Raw genomic sequence first — 20,369 nt, forward strand, 5'->3', positions numbered from 1 at the left:
TATAGGCCATAAAAGTTGTTTAAAACTATGAGACAATTAACCTGCTGAATTGAAATAGAAAACTCTGTTAAGCTCCACCCTTCACATTAACCAATCACAAAAGAGACTCCACCATTTTTATTCTGCGCAGAGAAAGACGCATTTGCAGGTGCACTGCCATGAGGGTGTGTTGACAGAAGGTTGTACCAATATACATATTTAACCAATGTAAATTAATGGGATAAAATATAATATTTGCTTTCATTATTTCACCTGATTTAACTTTAAAGTTTGTGTAAATGCTTAAATTCATTCTTTCAACGACTTTGACTAAACTAGCTTAACTATTGTTTTTTGTAACTGTTTTGTAAATGGTATCTGCATGTAAATGAGCATTCATTCGCTATTCCTATTGGTGGAGAGCGCGTCACGTGGTTGTGTATAAACCTTTGTTTATGACCGGTAAAAAGTGTTAATTCATGGGTGTGACACGCGACCTTGCACCTGGTCTTTTAAGACAGTTTCTTCATTCCTATTGGTCGAGAGCAACGGCTGAAACAGTTGTGCCACATCACGCGATACGCGCACAGCATTCCCATATAAGGAGTTGTTTACCCTAAGGGCAGCAGAGGGCTTTACCATTTCATAGCTGGAGGGGTGTTGTGTTGAAAGAAATCATTGAACAATTAAAATTTTTGCATTTATTTTACTTTTTGACCAAAAAGTGTTGATGTTTTTGACCGAAAAGGTATTTATGAATGGGAATCAAGGTGTGTTGAATCGGATTTCAACTAGTGGTTTAAACCCGCCGAGGCCTGGTTCTTGATAATTTACCTCGACTTCGTCTCGGTAAAATTATCAAGAACCAGGCCTCGCTGGGATTAAACCACTAGTTGAAAACCTCTTCACCACAAATCGATTCCCTTATTTAATACGCAAAGGTTGTAAGCATTTTCATAAACAGCTTTACCAAATTCATATATTCATCAAAAATAGTTTTTCAAATATAAATCCTCAGGCCCGTCTAATCCTTTAATATTCACAATAAAAGTACGATTACATTAATTATAAGGCTTCATAGAAAACACACAAATTTAACTATAATTAAAGAACCTGTGAAAATTTGAGCCCAATCGGTCATCGAACTTGCGAGATATGAATGAAAGAATGTCACACGGAGGTGTGTGCGTTTAGATGGTTGATTTCGAGACCTCAAGTTCTAAATCTGAGGTCTCGTAATCAAATTCGTGGAAAATTACTTCTTTCTCGAAAACTATGGCACTTCAGAGGGTGCCGTTTATCACAATGTTTTATACCATCAACCTCTCCAATTACTCGTCACCAAGAAAGGTTATATGCTAATAATTATTTTGAGTTATTACCAATAGTGTCCACTGCCTTTAATAGCTGCGATCATTTGATATTTACACATATGTAAATCTCAAATTTCATTCAAAGAAAACTTAGCATTTGTATACAAATTGGATAGACTAACAATTTGTACCATTTTCCCTTGGCTGCGCCTTGGGAAAATAGAACGCTCCGGGGATCACCTCGGGAGTCACAGTTTTAACCATTGCACTCCAAGCAGTAAATATTTGTATACTATCTTCAAGCAAACTTGAGTCCTAAATTCTGATTGGTCGATGCATATCAACAACAGTGTGATATCAAACCATATTGGATAGACCATCACACCCTGCGCATTGCACTGTTCTAACTCTTGAGTATTTTCAGCTGCTCGTAGAGTTAAAACATCAATTTGTAATAAAATGTGTGCTCCAATGGATATGTAAACTAATGATTTAAATCAAAATATAGGAGCCACAATAGTCTGGTGCATGGTTCTTGTCTTTAAGAGCGTGGGACTGCAGTCAACTTCACACCATTAGGAGGAGACAGGAATCCAAACTTGCCAAGTACAGGAGGAATCTGTAGCAAGGAAAAAGAGTATAAATGTTTACATCAAGTGGGTGACAGCTAATAACAAGACGTCATCACCGCTCTATCGGTGACTGTCTTCAGGTCACACATTACACCCATTAGTTTCAATTATAACACACCTCTTGCTTGTTCTGTATTCTGGTTGGCTGAAAACACGGTCACGTGGGATGAACTAATATAGGCTAGTGATCGCGCGCGAGTGTTTTGCAGGAATAGTACCAGAGCGGGCAATGGTCTTTGAATATAGTGCCCACGGTAACAGCAACCTCTCTTGACTTGAACCGTGAACAACAACTACAAAATTCTTTTTTCTGTTCTTATTTGACATTAAAGACCGAGCTGTGTTATAAAACACATTGTGACTGGCATAATTCGGTAACGAGTATATGTCTATTCCCCCTCGGGCCTGTGAGTGACCAGAAGAGGGGCCTATTTCCCTCGGCCTTCGGCCTTGGGAAATAGGTCGCTCCTCTGGTCACTCAAAGTCCCTCGTGGGAATAGACGTATACTAGTTACCTCGTTGCTAGTCAATATGTGTATACTAGTGTTGTTTTTACTTGCACTTATTTTCTAAGCACAACATTCCACCTGTTTCATGCACACCTAGCCTTCACCTCAGCTTTCACATCCAGAAGTGGACTTTGCTGAGTACCAGCGTAGATGTAGATGTAAGGAATAAAAGAGCTGTACGAGGTCTTGAATGTTCTTTTTAAGGGAAGGTACACGTTTGGTAATTACTCAAAACAAATATTAACTTAAAAACTGACTTGGTAACAAGCATTGGAGAGCTGTTGATAATATAAAGCATTGTGGGAAACGGCTCCCTCTGAAGTAATGTAGTTTTTGTGAAAGAGGTAATTTCTCACTAAAATAATAAAGTTCCTATATAAGCACACAAATTTGTCCAATGAGGGTGTTCTTTCTCTCATCATTTTGTCGCAACTTCGATGACCGATTGAGCCCAAATTTTCACAGGCTTGTTATTTTATGGTTATGATGGGATCCACCAAGTGAGAAGACTGGTCTTTGACATTTACCAAACGTGTACCCTCCCTTTAAACCTTCACGGTCTTGAACGTTCTTTCGCAGGGTTTCGGCCGTGTGATAAAGGACCTCATCTGTTGGTAGTTACTAATGATAATTGTTGGCTTAAAAACTTACCGGTATCTAGCAATGGAGAGCTATTGATAGTATAAAACATTTTGAGAAACTGCTCCTTCTGAAGTAATGTAGTTTTTGAGAAAGAGGTAATTTCTCATTTAAATAAAAAAAGACTTCAGGTCTGCAACCCTTTTTAGGCATCTGAAAGCACACAAATTTGACAAATTTGTGCAACAAGGTTGTTTTTCTTTCATTATTCTCTGCATCTTCGATGAACAATTGAGTCCAAATGATCACAAATTTGTTATTTTATGCATATGTGAGAATACTGGCCTTTGACAATCACTTAAGGTGTGATTGGTTCCCACACATTTTTTGTGCTTAGCATAGCCATAGAAACTTGCTTAGTAGTATTTTTCCGCTTTATGTAATTTGGCCCAGATATTCATCACTAATCAAAGCAATGATTTTTTTCATACCTCAGTTTCAGAACATGTCTCAAGGCGGAAATTCTGCAACATGCGCACCAAACCCATCTTCACCTAGAAATACAAAAGAAGAAATTCACAGCAAGACATAAAAATGATGACAATGGTATATCACTATAAAGTTTAATTTATTGTTGCAATAGATAATGCTTTTGTTGTAAGAAAAATTCACATTTATTTCTGATTTGTCAACAACAATACCCAAGAAATGAATGAAACAAGTGCCACCTTGAAGAACAAATTCTACCCACTCAGTCTTTACTCTTTGTGTATATTGTAACAAACTAAAGTTTGGGTGAGACTGAGCTTGAGCTAATATGCCGCAACGATATAATAGATGTTTAATTTGCATCGGGGATAAAGAATATTAACTTTGGTTTTTACCCATACACCAAGTAACATGCCTGTGATATTTTTCACAGGACTCGGGGAAAGTACTGAGTATACAGTGCTAACACACATCGGTGTATGGGTAAAAACCAAAATTATTATAGGTTAATTATGCTTGGTGCACTGGAAGGATGCCAGTTAGGTTCACGCTATTTCTGTGTAAGATAAGATTGATGTGATTATTGTTCAGTTGTGGAGTTGATCATGGAGGAAGGAAAAGATGAGTTCTGTGTTATTAGACAGACAAAATTGCAGAGTTCAGTGAGTGAGCATTGAAGAAGTTGTTGTTGATGAATGAGGGTGTGTTCTATTAGCTTGCCAAGGTCGACCCAGCGGTGCTTTTTCGGGTGAGCCCCTGACAAGAGCTAATCCAACATTCACACTCGCCCTCTCGTGGTGACGTCATGCACCTCGGGCCAGCCCCAAGTGACCGTTTCCACAAGCAGGGCACTGGGGGCTGACTTGGTTGAGCCCCCGGAATGACGTCAAAGCTATTCGAATGTACCGGGGGCAGACTGGGTTGACCCGGGGGAAGCTCATCGAACGCACCTTGAATAAATCAGTGTGTTTCATATAGAATGGAATTTGGGTTCATTTTTGTTTTTCTGCCTGCGTTTGGCTTCAAGGACCCATTGACAGTACTTTACAATATCTTACCTGCAGCAGAGCGAATCTCATCCCAACACAGTTACGTGGTCCCACACCAAACGGCAACCATGCACAGGGGTGGCGATTCTCACGATTCTCAGGAGAAAACCTGAAATTGAAATACAAACAATGATTCACGAGCCAGCTGAGAAAAAAAAATACTTGCACAAACCTAGACAATACAAGTGACTCATATACAGAGCGCCTAGAAGGGAAAAGTTTTCATAAAGGTGCCACTACTTTTTCATTCGCTATGAAATAACATAGCATCTAATTTAATTTACCTCCCAGAGATATCCCTTTTTGCAAAAAATGAGTGAAAACGTGGTGGCACCATCTGGAAAGTTCTCCCCCTAGAAGATTGTAAGACTCTGTGAGAATCAAAATGAGCATAATGATGGAGCATGAAATAGAATTTTGTTGCAGTGGAGACTTTGAGAACGTCTTCAGATGTATTGTGAATAACTATGGAATTATGCCTGAAAGAACAAGTCTAGTGGGTTGAAATCCCATTATTTTAAGCAAGGTAACGCAACATGGATTGCTATCATTTATCAACTAGCCATATCAACCTAAAATTAATAATAAATCAGAGTGGCTTTTTAATAGTGCCCTTACCCAGCAATCAGTGACGCTCTAGGTGCTTTAACATTCAGTATTTTTCTGCAAAATGTGGGACTACGTTTTACTTACAAAAGAGATCTACTCCTTTTACATAGCACCATGTAATGGTTTACAAGGTGCTGTGGCGCAATATGCAGCCAATCAAACCAGGGCGAACCCCTTTTCTTTGTTCGAAAAGTGCACCGGGTTCTTTTACTTGGCTTTCTTCCCATCCGAAGGACGAAGCATCATGGTTCAGTGTCTTGCTTGAGGACACAGGTGTCGTGACTGGGACTCTTACCCACACTCTGCTGATCAGAGACACCAGAGCTTGAGTCCAGTGCTCTTATCAGCTAAGCCATGACATGCCAAAAACAACACAATCAGCAAATGAGAGGGGCTTACCTGTCAGGGTTGAATTTTTCTGGCTCTTCCCAGATCTCAGGATCATTATGGATTAACCAGATGGAAAAGAAAACATCAGTTCCCTTTGGAATTGTGAAGCCATGATAACTAACATCTTCACCTGCCTCACGAGCAGATCTGTAATTAAAGGAACGGACTTTGTCAGATATTAACTCGTCTAAGATCACAGATTTACATCAAACTTACATGGTCTAATGATAGTAATAGAAGAAAACATAAATATTTCTATCTGAAATGTCATAATTTGATAAATAAAACTTATATCCAGTTTGGAATTTATCGCTCAATGAGTTCCAACTCCTATGAGCACGTTCCAGTGTGCATCATGGTTAACATAAAGGTTGACTATTTTGACTCGAACCCAGGCTGGTCAATCATAGGTTGACTATACTGTGGTCGACCATTTGGAACCAGCCACACAGGATCATGGTTTTTTCACTGGTCTCAGGTCAACCTTGCCTCAAAAAAAAAAGTTGGCAACTGACTTTTCAGGATCACACTGCGCCTGAGCTAAGATCATCGGAAACTTTTCATTCGGCGATTATTTACGACCTGAGCCTAACTGCGTTGATTTTAAGACAATCTGAAACAGTCCCCGCTCAAAAAAAATAACAGTCGCAAGAGTGGAACAATTTCAACTTGTACGACGTGATCCCGACGGTCGGGAACCTATGCTATGTCAGACTTTTGGCCCCAAACATTAAAAAATAGATTTTTTTAGTAAATGGTATTTCAAAGAGTATCACCCGCTCTGACGAAAAAAAGTTTAACTTTTACTTTTAATGGTCAGGAACCATGACAAAAATTTAAAACGTTTGTGATAAACACATAAGAATTGGTCATGTGATATATTGTCGGGATCCCGACAAAAACTAATTTTGAGCACTTTATTTCACTGCTACTAATAATTGGCGGACTTTTGGCTCAAATGAAAGCTTGTAACTTTCTCGACCCCCATCAAAATACCTATTGAATTTTAAATCAAAATGTTTGGGTCAAATCGGCCAAAAATCTGACACAGCATCTTTAACTTGCTGGAATACTCATAAAATCTTAAAAGTACAGCTATGGTGCTGCTGGCTGCTAGATGTAAACTGAGAGAAAGATAAAAGGTTCAGCCAGCCTATTTAGTGTAGCCCTACAGTCATGATTGATCACACACTTGGTGATGCTCCAAAGAAATAACTCGCTGATTTAAATATCAAAGAAACTACGGGCTACTACAGGACTTACACTACGGCAGGGGGATAGACACGCAGAGTCTCACAAATGAACCAGTCTAGGTAAGTCAACTTGGTGATGGCCTCGTAGGTCAAGTCTTCAGCTCGTGGAGCAATCTCATCAATCTCAGCAATCAGCCTGTCTTGGACTTCAGAGTTGGTCGCCAAGAGGTAAGAGGCAAGACTAAGAGTTGTGCTGGATGTCTCAAAACCAGCTAAGAAGAATACCAAACCCTACACGGGATAATCGTAACAACAATTAAAAGGTGTCATGGCCGAATGGTAGTTTAAATGGTTTAGAGCATCAAGATCGAGATCAGGGCCCATTTTCATACAGCTGCTTCAGCACAAAAAGTAGCCAAGCATAACCAAATTACGCCTACCAGAATAACTACCAAGCACTTCCTATTACTTTGAGAGCTAACACGGTCCACTAATTTGTGGAGTCAATACTCGACTATAATAAATGGCGTGCCGTGTTAGTTCACGATGTAAAAGAAAAACCATGCAGTTCCTAGGCATATTTGTTTGGAATATTCTGTCTAACTACATGCGTTTCATAACAAACGGTTTTCAAAAGCTTTTCATAGACCAACTCGCCAGATCCAGGACAACGTGTCCCTTTAAAGACTTTTCATTCAATGGTCCAAGATTAAAGGCAGCGGACTCTATTGGAAATTACTTAAAATAATTGTTAGCATAAAAGCTTACTTGGTAACAAGCAATAGAGAGCTGTTGATAGTATATAACATTGTGAGAAAAGGCTCCCTCTGAAGTAACATAGTTTTCGAGAAAGAAGTAATTTTCCATGAATTTGATTTCAAGACCTCAGAATTAGATTTTGAGGTCCCGCAATCAAGCATAAGTAAGCACACAACTTCGTGTGACAAGGGTGTTTTTTCGTCCATTATTATCTCGCAACTTTGACGACCAATTAACTTCAAATTTTCGCAAGTTTGTTATTTTGTGCAAATATTGAGATACAGTGAGGAGACTGGTCTTTGAAAATTACCAATAGTGTCCAGTGTCTTTAAGACAAGTGTAAACATTACCTGAGACTTGATCTCATCTGGTGTCAGGGCCCTTTTTCCTGCTTTCTCACGATGTGCATGCTCCTGTTTTTCCTCTTCAGTAGACTGAGCTTTATCAGCCTCAGATAATTCCTCAGCATCCAGCATGAGCTGCAGGAAGTCCACACTCTGATGGAAGGGTTATACGACCAGCGTGAAACATCAGTAAGTCATCCATGAATGTAATCCAAGCTGGTATGATCTTATTCTTAAAGTTTAGTTCAAACATCTATGTGTTACTGAGTCATTTGGTCCCAGTTCAAGTCCTGAGTCATTTTGGCCTAGTCCAAGTCTTTGAATTGAAGTGAATTGCTTTATTCATATAAAAAATACAAGAAATTTAATAATAATAGTAATAACAAATTCATACATAGCGCATTTCACAATAACCATGTCCAATTGTACAGCAGCAGATAAAGTATTGAGTAATTTTGGCCCAGTCCAAGTCATGACTCACTTGGTCCCAGCAAAAGTAATGAGTCATGGGCCCAGTCCAAGTCCCTGGGTCATTTGGGCCCAGTCCAAGTCATGAGTCACATGGGCCCAGTTATGCCAGTCAAAGTCATGCATCACTTGGGCCCAGTCCAAGTCACGAGTCATTTGGTACCAGTCAAAGTCATGAGTCACGGGCCCAGTCCAAGTCATGAGTCATTTGGGCCCAGTCCAAGTCATGAGCCCAGTCTAAGTCATGAGTCATTTGGGCCCAGTCCAAGTCATGAGTCACTTGGTCCCTGTCCAAGTCATGAGTCATTTTGGTCCCAGTCCAATTCATGAGTTATTTGGACCCATTTCATGAGTCATTTGGTCCCAGTCAAAGTCATGAATCATGCTCAGTCCAAGTCCCCAAGTCATTTGGGCCTGGTCCAAGTCCAAAGTGAATTGGCCCAGTCCAAGTCCCGAGTAATTTTAGCCCAGTCCAAGTCATGATTCATTTGGTCCTAGTCCAAGTCATGCCTAATTTGGTCCCAGTCCAAGTCATGATTAATTTGGTCCCAGTCCAAGTCATGAGCCATTTTTTACCAGTCCCATAGTCTTGAGACATTCTTTTGAAATAAGACACAAATTTTTCTTCCCCATAAAGATAATAAAAAATCACCCAAAATATGCATTTACTCCGTTTATTGTTGGGGAAAATATATATCACTCCCCCATGAGTCATGAAATCCGATATCCGATTTAAGTCTGGAAACTTAAATCAATCAAGAAAATACTTTTTCCAAAATTCCACTCAGAGAGGACTTCCTGCGTTTCAGAGATATTTGGGGCCATTTGATATTTGAACCACCAACGCATGCAAAATACATGCTGCTCCAAAACGAACGTACAAGCCTGAAAACCGGTTCATACTCTCAGCATCTCCAGTGCATACCCAGCACGCGAAGCCAAAGCCGAAGATGGAGCCCAAGCCGGGGTTTGAGAAAGGCCCCTAATTCTGTACCCCCCCCCCTTTACCTTCTTGTTTCCACTTTTCCGTAGCTCTATAGCCTGATCCATTATGTTCTCAAAGTAGGCAATTGTTTTACGACTGAAACTGCTAATGTTGAAGTAGTTCAGAATGGGCGAAAGGAAAGACGCAAAAACTAGAGAGGAAAAACAAATAATTTAGAACTTGAATGTTTGTTAAACCACGAAGATACAGTGTTCAAGATTTGAATGAAGGGTGCAACACGTATGTGTCGTTATGAAAAACACCCATTGGTAAATTCACAGATAATGGTTGAATAAATAAAAATATGTTAAAACATAAATGGTTCAAAGCAGAGTTTGAGAGTACTTTTAAGCGAATTCACAAGGAAAGTTGAAAACAAAACTCCCATAAATTCATGTAAACCTTAAAGGCAGTGAACACTATTAGTAATTACTCAAAAAAAATAATAGCATAAAACCTTACTTGGTAACGAGTAATGGGGAGAGGTTGGTAGTATAAAACTTTGTGAGAAACGGCTCCCTCTGAAGTGGAGTAGTTTTCGAGAAAGAAGTAACTTTCCATGGGTTTGATTTCGAGACCTCAGATTTAGAATTTGAGGTCTCGAAAACAAGCATCTGAAAGCACACAACTTTGTGTGATAAGGGTGTTTTTTCTTTCATTGTTATTAATTTTCACAGGTTTGTTATTTTGTGCATATGTTGAGATACACCAAGTGAGAAGACTGGTCTTTGACAATTACCAATAGTGTCCAGTGTCTTTAAGGTTTCACATGTCTGAATATAGATTCCCATCTAAGATAAAAACATTAAGAAACTCTGATATTACTTACTAAGTACCAGAATTGCGAAATTGAATTTAAATTTGAAGATATCTTTGGCATTTTGGAGGAATGTGTCATCATCATTCTCTTGGGAGTTTAGGTCGAGTCCAAAGGCGCAACACCCGATGCCGTCAATCAAAAATCCTCCATAGATACTGCATAAAAACAAGCATCCAGTTTAAAGGGATAATTATAGGGAGTCAAGGCCGAGCGGTTAAGAGCACCGAATTCAAGCTCTGCTGATTCTGTTCAGATGTGTGTGGGTTCGAATCCCGGTCGTAACACTTGTGTTCCTGAGCAAGACACTTAACTATTACTGCTTCTCTCCACCCAGGGGTGAATTGGGACCTGCGCGGGCAGAGATGGTTCTTGTGATTGATTTAGCCGAGTTACCTGTTCATGTTTGTTGTGTTTAGCCTTCGAGAAAGACTCTGCTAGGGTCGAAACGTCAGGCCATTAACTATTTTTTGCATTTATACTATCGGTCCATTTGGTTGGTAATTTGTTTGCAACAGCTAATTCTATTTTCTGATTTAGCCGAGTAGCACATTTGTTGCACAAGGCTGTATACTCCCCTGGGAGCTGAGATGGTTTAAGGAGTGAATTAAGGCCCAGTGACCAGGGGTAATAATTTGAAGCGCTTTCAGACACCCGTTCGGAAGTGAAAAAGCGCTAAATAAACTTAAAATATTATTATTATTATTAATCATTACTTTGTAAATGATTATATGTAAGAGTTTTGGTACTTTTTATACATATAGATCAAGTGTATGGCAATGACATGGATTCCTATACTCACTGAGAATGAACATGCATGTAATATAACCTGTTGCAAGTTTTTGAATAATCACAGAGCAATACTTTCAGGAAAGTTGCATGATTAAATAAGTTGTAACTCTTTGTGGCATTGTTTTACTCATTTCGAAAAAACTAAAGCACCCCAGCAAGTAACATTTTAGGGAAAGCTTTCTACAATCATCCTCAAACCATGTAAGTTGAATGTAAATCTGTTTTTTTGTGTGAAAAAGTACTCAAACTCTTTTTGAAAGTGCATGTTTTGTTGATGAGCTATAGTGATTTGTATTTGACACACTCTCAGCAATTAACATTGATTCGCTGTTAAAATAAGATCAATCTTAAGCTCTTTGTGGTGTAAGGACAGTGATGGGTTGAGGGGGTTGGGGGGTTGGGAGCTGAAGGTTGAGAAACACTTACTCTTTGCACTGGATGCTTTTGCCCTCCTCATGATGCTTGTTGACCTTTCTTACCATCGCATCCAAGCAGTTATTGATAATGGGAGCCATCTGGTTCAATTCAATCAAGAAAGCAGACTTAATAATAATCAGTTAACATTAATATATTTGGTTTGCGGTATATATATTTGGTTTGCGGTAACACCATGTGTGTATCTTCTTGCCAAGTAGAGTTTGTTCTTGAGAGAACTGTCTTGCTATTACAACGGAGTAGATTTATCCGATTGTTCAGGAGACGACTTCTCAGTTCTGAATTGCATGACTTGTAAATCTGCTTACTTGTCTGTAAGATCGCGGGACGCGACACTCGGCATATTTGAGGGTACTTGTGCTACCTTTAGGTGTTCTTATAGGCAGTGGACACTATTGGTAATTACTCAAAATAATTATAAGCATAAAACCGCAATTGGTAACAAGTAATGGGGATAGGTTGATAGTATAAAACATTGTGAGAAACGGCTCCCTCTGAAGTGATGTAGTTTTCGAGAAAGAAGTAATTTTCCACGAATTTGATTTCAAGACCTCAAGTTTAGAATTTGAGGTCTCGAAATCAAGCATCTGAAAGCACACATCGTCGTGTGACAAGGGTGTTTTTTAATTTCGTTCATATCTTGCAACTTTGACGACCGATTGAGCAAAGTTTTTCACCGGTTTGTTATTTTATGCATATGTTGAGATACACCAAGTGAGAAGACTGGTCTTTGACAATTACCAATAGTTTCCAGTTTCTTTAAAGTATAGAAAGCCGACCGAATGCTCGCGGCACAGTACACAGGATGAACAGTCACAGTCTACCAAATAGGCCTATATGGGTATTTGGAACCGGGCTTTACTCACCACTTTCATTTTGGATCCACTGAATGTTGGGCTGAGAATACCACGGACATCTTTCCAATGATCATCTCTCAGTACGGACAATGCTAAATGGAATGGTTTGTTCTCAAGTGGAGATGGCTAAAGTATAAGGATGAATAGTAATAATATCAATATACAAATATTGAGTGGCTCAGAGTGGAATGGGAGGAATATTATTGCAAGGTAAAATTTGGACTGTTCCATTTCACGAGGCGAAGCCGAGTGAAAAGCAACAGTCCAAATTTTACCGAGTGATAATATTCCTTCCATTCCACGAATTAAAGCCACTAAATATTTGTTTGACATAACTGACATATAGATCCTTGTCATTTGATGTATTTTAAAAGTATAACATTATGCTAAAAACACATAGCGCCGTGTAGCGGCAAAAATGCACAAATTTAATAGTAATCGGATCACAACTTTTTGCACAGGTGCTCCTTTGTTTTAGCAGCGGCGCGGCGGCACTGTACTGTTCAAAAACATTGGGAACAAGGATGATCCTAGGTCTTTTTGATCGCTGGTGTGGATGGGAGTAATAGTGAATGTCATGTGAAGTTAGTGCCACCAATCAAATGACAAGGATCTGCATGTCAGTTATATAATATCTTATATAGGGCACATATCTTCATAGGTACTCAAGGGGCTTAGTATATATAATACAAACTTTCAGAAAGATAGGTTATTGCAGTGATGAACTCTGAGACCCAATTATTTAGCACCTTATAAAGGTTTACCTTATAAAGGTGCTGCGGCGCATACAGCAGCCACAGCCAGGAACACCGGGGCAAACCCCTTCTCTTTTCGATAAGTGTACTGTTTTTTGGTTTTTTTTACATGCGTTTCACATGGAACCAATGGCTTTACGTCCCAACCGAAGGGCAAAAACGAATAGGGGGCACCCGGATTTGAACCGAGACCTCTCGATCTGCATCCGAATGTTCTACCACTGAGCTATACCATGGCGGATTAAAAGAGCTTTGGAAGAGCTTTGGAAAAGCTTTTCAAATTAATAGTTGTAGTTTAGTAGTTTAGTTTTCTGTAGTATCATCAAACTATATATCTGTACAAATTTAACACATTTCAAAGCCATGAGGAATTATCTGTCCCTTTTGAGTGACAAACCAGCAGGACCAGTGTGCTTGCTGCTGTTTCACCTTTTCACTCTTTTACTGATCTCCATTTCCATTACTGACTAAAGGTTGTACCGTAAACTTGGATGTGATCCACAACAGTAGACAATCTCGCATCAGAACACTGGACACTGTTTCGTCATTCAAAAACCACTTAAAAATCCCCCTGTTCCCACTTAATACTCTTATTGGTCGCAACTGAATTGTATTTGTTTTTCATTGCCTGTTGTTGCTGAGCGCCATGATCTAGATGGAATGGCGCTATACAAATCTGGTTATTATTATTATTATTGTTCAAGGTTGAATGACTTCTGACTGGCACCCCTGATCAAAGATTTGGACAAAAAGGGAATAACCCCCACCATAGGGCTAATAGCTCAGGGGTGGATTTCACAAAGGTAGTCCTAACTTAGGACTAGTCCTAGGCAATGCTAAGAGATAGGACTAGTCCTAGTCCTATCTCTTAGTATTGCCTAGGATTAGGACTAGTCCTAGGCAATGCTAAGAGATAGGACTAGTCCTAGTCCTATCTCTTAGTATTGTCTAGGATTAGGACTAGTCCTAGGCAATGCTAAGAGATAAAACTAGTTCTAGTCCTATCTCTTAGTATTGTCTAGGATTAGGACTAGTCCTAATAATGCTAAGAGATAGGACTAGTCCTAAGTTGGGACTAACTTAGGACTAGTCCTATCTCTTAGTATTGCCTAGGACTAGTCAATGCTAAGAGATAGGACTAGTCCTAAGTTAGGACTCCTAACTTAGGACTAGTCCTATCTCTTAGTATTGCCTAGGACTAGTCCTAAGTTAGGACTACCTTTGTGAAATCCACCCCAGTTCTGGTAGAGCCTATAAGAACATTATTCTGGCGGTCGCAAGTTCAAAACATGCTCAGAGAAAATTTGTACATTTTAGTGAAATTAACACTGAAATTATTTACCTTTCGATTGACAAAGGAGGAGAAATCCTTGATGCAAATTCTTCTCACCAAATCGACATCTGCGACCATAATTGTTGGATTTCTTCCAAAGTAGAAACTACACAAAACGAATTCATAACACAATTACAAGTATGGGTAAAAACCAAAACTAATATTCTTTTTTCCCAGTGCAAATTTAACATCTATTATAATCATTGCGGAACCCGCTGCCAAAAAAATAGGATTAAAAATGCCTCTAGCTACCGGAGAACCTCAGTAGTCTAGTTGGTAAGACACTGCTCTAGAATTGCAAGGGTCGTGGGTTCGAATCCCAACCGAGTGACATGCCAGTGATATTTTTTCACAGGACTCGGAAAAGTACTGAGTATACAGTGCTGAAACACATCGGTGTATGGGTAAAAACCAAAATTAATACAATTACAAGTGTTGATTTAGGGGTGAATCATGTCAACCAAGTTAATATCTTTAAAATTGTGTATTTATTTGCATCAGCGTTACCTGCTGTTAAAATAGGACTCAAATTACCACTAGCATGTAGCCATCAAGTCAGCTCAGTGGTCTGGTGGTAAGAAACCTGCTTTGGTTTGGCAAAGGTCCTGGGTGACAATCTCATTGAAGTGATTCCTGTAGATTTTTTTGTCTCACAGGATTTAAGAAAGTGTTGTTATTACACCTGTGTATTTATTTTGGTTTTCCATACTATTTTGGGAAGAACACACCTTTGTGTGTTTAAGACAACGGACACTATTGGTAATTGCCAAAGACCAGTCTTCTCACTTGGTGTATCTCAACATATGCATACAAATAAAAACAAACCTGGGAAAATTTGAGCTCATGATTGTCGAAGTTGTGAGATATTAGTGAAAGAAAAAAACACCCTTGTCACACGAAATTGTATGCTATCAGATGCTTGATTTCGAGACCTCAAGTTCTAAATCCGAGGTCTCAAAATCAAATTCATCAAAAATTACTTCTTTCTCGAAAAACTAGGTTACTTCAGAGGGAGCCGTTTCTCACAATGTTTCATACTATCAACCTTCCCCCATTGCTTGTTACCAGGTAAGTTTTTGAGCTAATAATTAATTTGAGTAATTACCAATAGTGTCCACTGCCTTTAAGCACCATATACTCATACTATCCCAAATCTGTGAACAACCAAATCCACAGGCAAATCACTCTGGTGGGATTTGAACCCACAACCTTTTGTAGAGCAGATATCCTCCACTAGACCACTATGTGCTGACCTGATTTTGCCCAAAAATATTGTCCACTGCAAATAGAGTGTCATGGCCGAGTGGTTAAGAGCATTGAATTCAAGTTCTGGTGCTGATTCACTGGAGTGTGGGTTCGAATCCCGGTCGTTACACTTGTGTCCTTGAGCAAGAAACTTTACTATATAATTGCTTCTCTTCACCCAGGGGTATAAATGGGTACCTGCGAGGGTAGAGGTTGATATTGTGTATGAAAAAGCCACAAGCGCCTTACAGGCAGCGCAGGGCTGTATACTCCCCAGGGAGCTGAGAAACATTACAGGGATTTTATTGGCCCCATGACCAGGGCACTAATGTAAAGAGCATTGATACGGTTATTGTGAAATGCGCTATATAAGAATTTGTTATAATTATTATTATTATTAAATGTCACAGAAAAAGAACAGTGTAGTAAAAATGCCAACTAAACTTATTGGATGGACCCATATTCTGCCATACGGGAAAACTCTGGAAATCTGGCATTAAGCCCAATGAAGCTTGTAACTGCCCCATAATTAAACATGATTTATTTTGTTGATCCGTTCAAACTAATAGTGCACATCCAAAGACCAAGTTTAATTTATATCCCACCACTAAAATTGGACTAGCTACAACCCTGTATACATACAGGTCATCCCTCCATGTGCTGTTATAGATAAAATTATGTAACTTTTATCAGAAATACTTTTAAAAGCTCCTTACCCAACGACCTTTCCGTATTTGGCCAAACAGGTTTGATGGAAGCCGACTATTCCCTGTAACAAAAAGTGAAAATGGTGAGGTGCACCCATATGGTATGTTATTATTCATACCTTTATTATTAGTAAATTTTCTTTTAAAGGCAATGAGCACTAATTGCATTACACAAAATAATTGTTAGCATAAAAATTTTCTTGGTAACCAGCAATGGAGAGCTGTAAAACATTGTATTGTGACAAAAACGGCTCCCTTAAAAATATTTGCACATTCAAATACAGTTATTAAAAATAGCACAAAACATACATGAACCGTAGACATTAAAACAGCAACAATATAATAAAAAATATCACATTGCACAAAAAATAATAGTTTTAAAATACAACGGAATTAAAATATACATTAAGTCAGAAAGTAAACTAAGGATGACTTGGAAAGGAAAGAGGGGTGAAAAAAGGAGAGAAAGAAGAGTGGGGAGGGGTGGGAAGGCAATACATGGGAACGAGGGAGAGGCCATAGGAGACATGAATTGGGAAATACGAAGCAAGTTATCTAATAAAATTGTTGTTAAAATAAGAAATTGCACTGGGTAAGAAGGAGAGACGATGACTATTATTGTTGGATTTGAGTTGACGCAATCTCCCAATGAGCGCTATAAGAAGCCACTATTATTATCATTAATTATTATTATTATTATAATTATTATTAATTACCGTTTTATTGAACATCCAATCCATTGTGTTGCCAATGTAAGGTTTGGGCCATGGTCCTCGTATTCCATTGCGAGCAAGAACCTGGTGACACCACCAATCATACCTGCCAAAAAATTAGAAACAAGTATCTACAGAATATGTACGCAGCTGCACACAATTTACAATCTTTTTTAAAATTAACTTTAAAAATAGATGACACGATGTTCCGGTAAGCTTTTCACTTGACTCCTCAAAGCTGGTCCAGGTCAACCATGGAGGAAGAAAATAGATCCTCCATGAGTCAATCAAAGTATTCTCAGATGGGATCAAATGCCAATTATCTGAAAAGACGTGTTTTAAAGAGAGTTTTGGATGTGAGAAATGTCATCTCTGTTGTCTTATAAGACATTGAGGCAGAGAGTTCCAGAGGCAGGGGGCAGTATTTAAGAAGGCCCTATCACCATTAACAGTCAAGGCGATTCCAGGGAATAAAATAGCATGCTGACCAACATGACCTCACAGACCTGGACCTGACATGCTGTGCAGCATGCTCTGAAGGTGGACTGAACCTTTGAATGTAATATCAGGAGCTTGATTTTGGTACTGAATTTTCAACGTAATTTTCATCAAATTTAATGAGAGGTAAACATCAATTTTCATGTTACTACAAAATACACTATTGCCCTTCTGACATGATGTACTTAAGACACCATAGCCTAATCCTTTCTGTAAATAAAAGACACTCAAATAAAGAACAAAATGGGCGTGTGATGGGCGACAAAGTTAAGGGACGGAGATTTGTCAATTTGTGTAAATGTTAAGATTGGACCTGAAATCTTTAAAAAATTATCCATATGTTAAATTTTCAAAATACTTATGAAACAATCCCCCTAAAATAATCTTCTATTATAATGGTTTTTGAACAGGAAGGTACAAAAGTTTTAAACAAATGTTTTTTTTTCTCAATCAACTACGCATTATCTGAATAATTACCCAAGACGATGAAATTACAATGAACTCTTGTCCAGTTGCACTAAAATTCCATCCTGTCATGTAAATTACTTTTTTCTTGAATGAAAACTGTCAGGACTGTGTTACTTCAGAGGGATCAGTAATTACTCACACTGTTTTATACTATCAACAGCTCCCCATTGATTGTTAAAGACAATGGACACTATTGGTAAATGTCAAAGACCAGTCTTCTCACTTGGTGAATCTCAGCATGCATAAAATAACAAACCTGTGAAAATTTGAGCTTGATTGGTCGTCAGAGTTGCGAGATAACTATGAAAGAAAAAACACCCTTGTCACACCAAGTTGCTTGCTTTCTTAATGCTTGATTTCGAGACCTCAAATTCTAAACTTGAGGTCTCGAAATCACATTCGTGGAAAATTACTTCTTTCTCGAAAACTACGTTACTTCAGAGGGAGCCGTTTCTCAAAATGTTTTGTACTATCAACCTCTACCCATTACTCGTTACCAAGTAAGCTAATAATTATTGTGAGTAATTACCAATAGTGTCCAGTGCCTTTTAACATAATTTTCTTTTAAATGTATGTACCTGTACACGTGAATAGATAATGTAGTACTATTATGCAGTATTTTAATGTAAGAATTGATACAAAATCTGTAATTAATACAAATATTTTCTACATAAAAGTTCCAATTTATAAACAGACATTACTATTGATTCCAACTTAAAAAAAAAGATTTGGAAATATAACTGTAAAATGACATCATCTATCAAGTAAACATGCAGCAGACCGATGGATAGCTGGCCAATCATAATGCAACCACCTGTGTAGTCCTCAATATTATATTTGCATACAAAGTATTACAATGATGTAATCAAGCCTCTGCACAAAGTCTCTATTGACATTGCACGATACTATAAATATTTGTGCAACAGCGCAGCATGCAAATATGATGAATAGCCTAAATATAGAAATGACTGCAGAGGACACTACTTTTGTGTGTGAGCCCACTTCACAAGGATTTTCTCTATTTCTACTGATAAAAACGCAAACCATGGGCTATACTTGGCCCATGCTTGGCCTAAAATGATTTTAAAACCAACTCATAAATACCTCAGACAGTTTCGCTATTGCTATTGGTGGAGAGCGCGTCTTGTGGGTGTGTATAAACCTTTGTTTATGACCAGTAAAAAGTGTTGAAACATGGGTGTGACACGCGAGTTTGCACCTGTGCTTATAAGACAGTTTCTTCATTCCTATTGGTCGAGAGCAACGGCCGAGACAGTGTGCCACATCACGCGAGGACCTTGACTTGGCCTTACCATTTCATAGCTGGAGGGGTGTTGTGTTGAAAGAAATCATTGAACATATAATTTTTGCATTTATTTTACTTTTTGACCATAGTGTTGATGTTTTTTTACCGTAAAGGTATTTATGAATGGGAATCAAAGTGTGTTGAATCGGTTTTCAAGTGGTTTAAACCTGCCGAGGCCTGGTTCTTGATAATTTACCTCAATTTTGTCTCTGTAAAATTATCACGAACCTGGCCTCGTTGGGATTAAAAAACCACTAGCACTACACTAGTTGAAAACCTCTTCACCACACATTGATTCATCAAATACAGTACTTGTCAAAAATTGGATTCCCATAATTATGGCCAACAGTGTTAGTCAACGAGGTAAAAGAAAAACCACGCTATTTCGAGTGATACTTGTGTATACATTAAATAGGCCTTGATAATGATATTCTACTTTTATTCTGCATTTTTTATAACAAACAGTTTCAAATACTTTTTATAGACTAACTCGTTCGAGGCAAGGCAACGTGTCCCTTATTAAGACAATACAATGTTAGAGCATGATTGAATAAAAGGGAATGAAGTGGCAATCTGAATTATGCATTTTAATTTTTATAACTTTCTCTCATCTCTGTGTCTGTGTATAGAAATTGAATGAATTGAATGAAGACTGTGTGCACGTTATGAGTTCAATTAAATTAAAAACAATTATATTATAATAGCAGTCTCTGAAATTATTTCTTTGATTTAGCCTGTATCAATTGTGCTCAATATCATTATTGATAGACAATGTTTCGCTCACTTACACAAGAAACAGGATTCCAGCTGAGAGGAGTAAAGTCCATGTTGATGTTGAAAATAATGGAGGTTGCCAGCCGTCTTCAGCTGATGGCAGCAGCGGTGTGGCAGTGTCGTCCAACCCGTCCATATTTAGAGTGTCGAGTCTTAACTAGCTTCTGGCCGGTCTATATCTCTCAAACAGTCTCAACAATTGATATGATGTCAGCCGCCAACCAATGCTACCTTTTTAAAGTAAAAGTAGGCAACAAAGTAGTAAAACAAACACATGACATCACCCATCAAAACAAGTCGATTATCGTCAGCAAACGCGACGTCATTCATGCTACACACACACACTGCACACCTCTGAATGCAAAATTCGG

The 20,369-nt window shown here is 38.5% G+C and overlaps 1 protein-coding gene across 1 annotated transcript; it reads right to left on the reverse strand.

Moving 5' to 3' along the window:
• Window positions 1-1,310: 1,310 nt before the first annotated feature.
• Window positions 1,311-20,340, reverse strand: LOC117300572 (cytochrome P450 3A29-like). The gene is made up of 14 exons (XM_033784229.1): window positions 20,013-20,340; window positions 16,956-17,058; window positions 16,249-16,301; window positions 14,297-14,393; window positions 12,209-12,325; window positions 11,334-11,422; window positions 10,128-10,273; window positions 9,322-9,449; window positions 7,852-7,998; window positions 6,813-7,033; window positions 5,559-5,696; window positions 4,560-4,659; window positions 3,504-3,566; window positions 1,311-1,911 (listed from the first exon to the last, which is right to left on the reverse strand). Exons 1-14 carry the CDS (start codon window positions 20,132-20,134, stop codon window positions 1,834-1,836), a joined length of 1,602 nt encoding a protein of 533 aa, XP_033640120.1. The 5' UTR covers window positions 20,135-20,340; the 3' UTR covers window positions 1,311-1,833.
• Between the last annotated feature and the right edge of the window lie 29 nt (window positions 20,341-20,369).

This window comes from Asterias rubens, chromosome 16 (assembly GCF_902459465.1).
Source record: "Asterias rubens chromosome 16, eAstRub1.3, whole genome shotgun sequence".
Lineage (NCBI taxonomy): Eukaryota > Metazoa > Echinodermata > Asteroidea > Forcipulatida > Asteriidae > Asterias > Asterias rubens.

Excerpts from the sequence above, each read along its gene's own strand:
- LOC117300572 (XM_033784229.1), bottom strand. The coding sequence starts at position 20,134 with ATGGACGGGTTGGACGACACTGCCACACCGCTGCTGCCATCAGCTGAA. Across the intron at positions 7,999-9,321 it reads GGAAAAGTGGAAACAAGAAG|AGTGTGGACTTCCTGCAGCT; the intron begins GTAAAGGGGGGG and ends CCCTTCCATCAG. Across the intron at positions 7,034-7,851 it reads CAGATGAGATCAAGTCTCAG|GGTTTGGTATTCTTCTTAGC; the intron begins GTAATGTTTACA and ends TATCCCGTGTAG.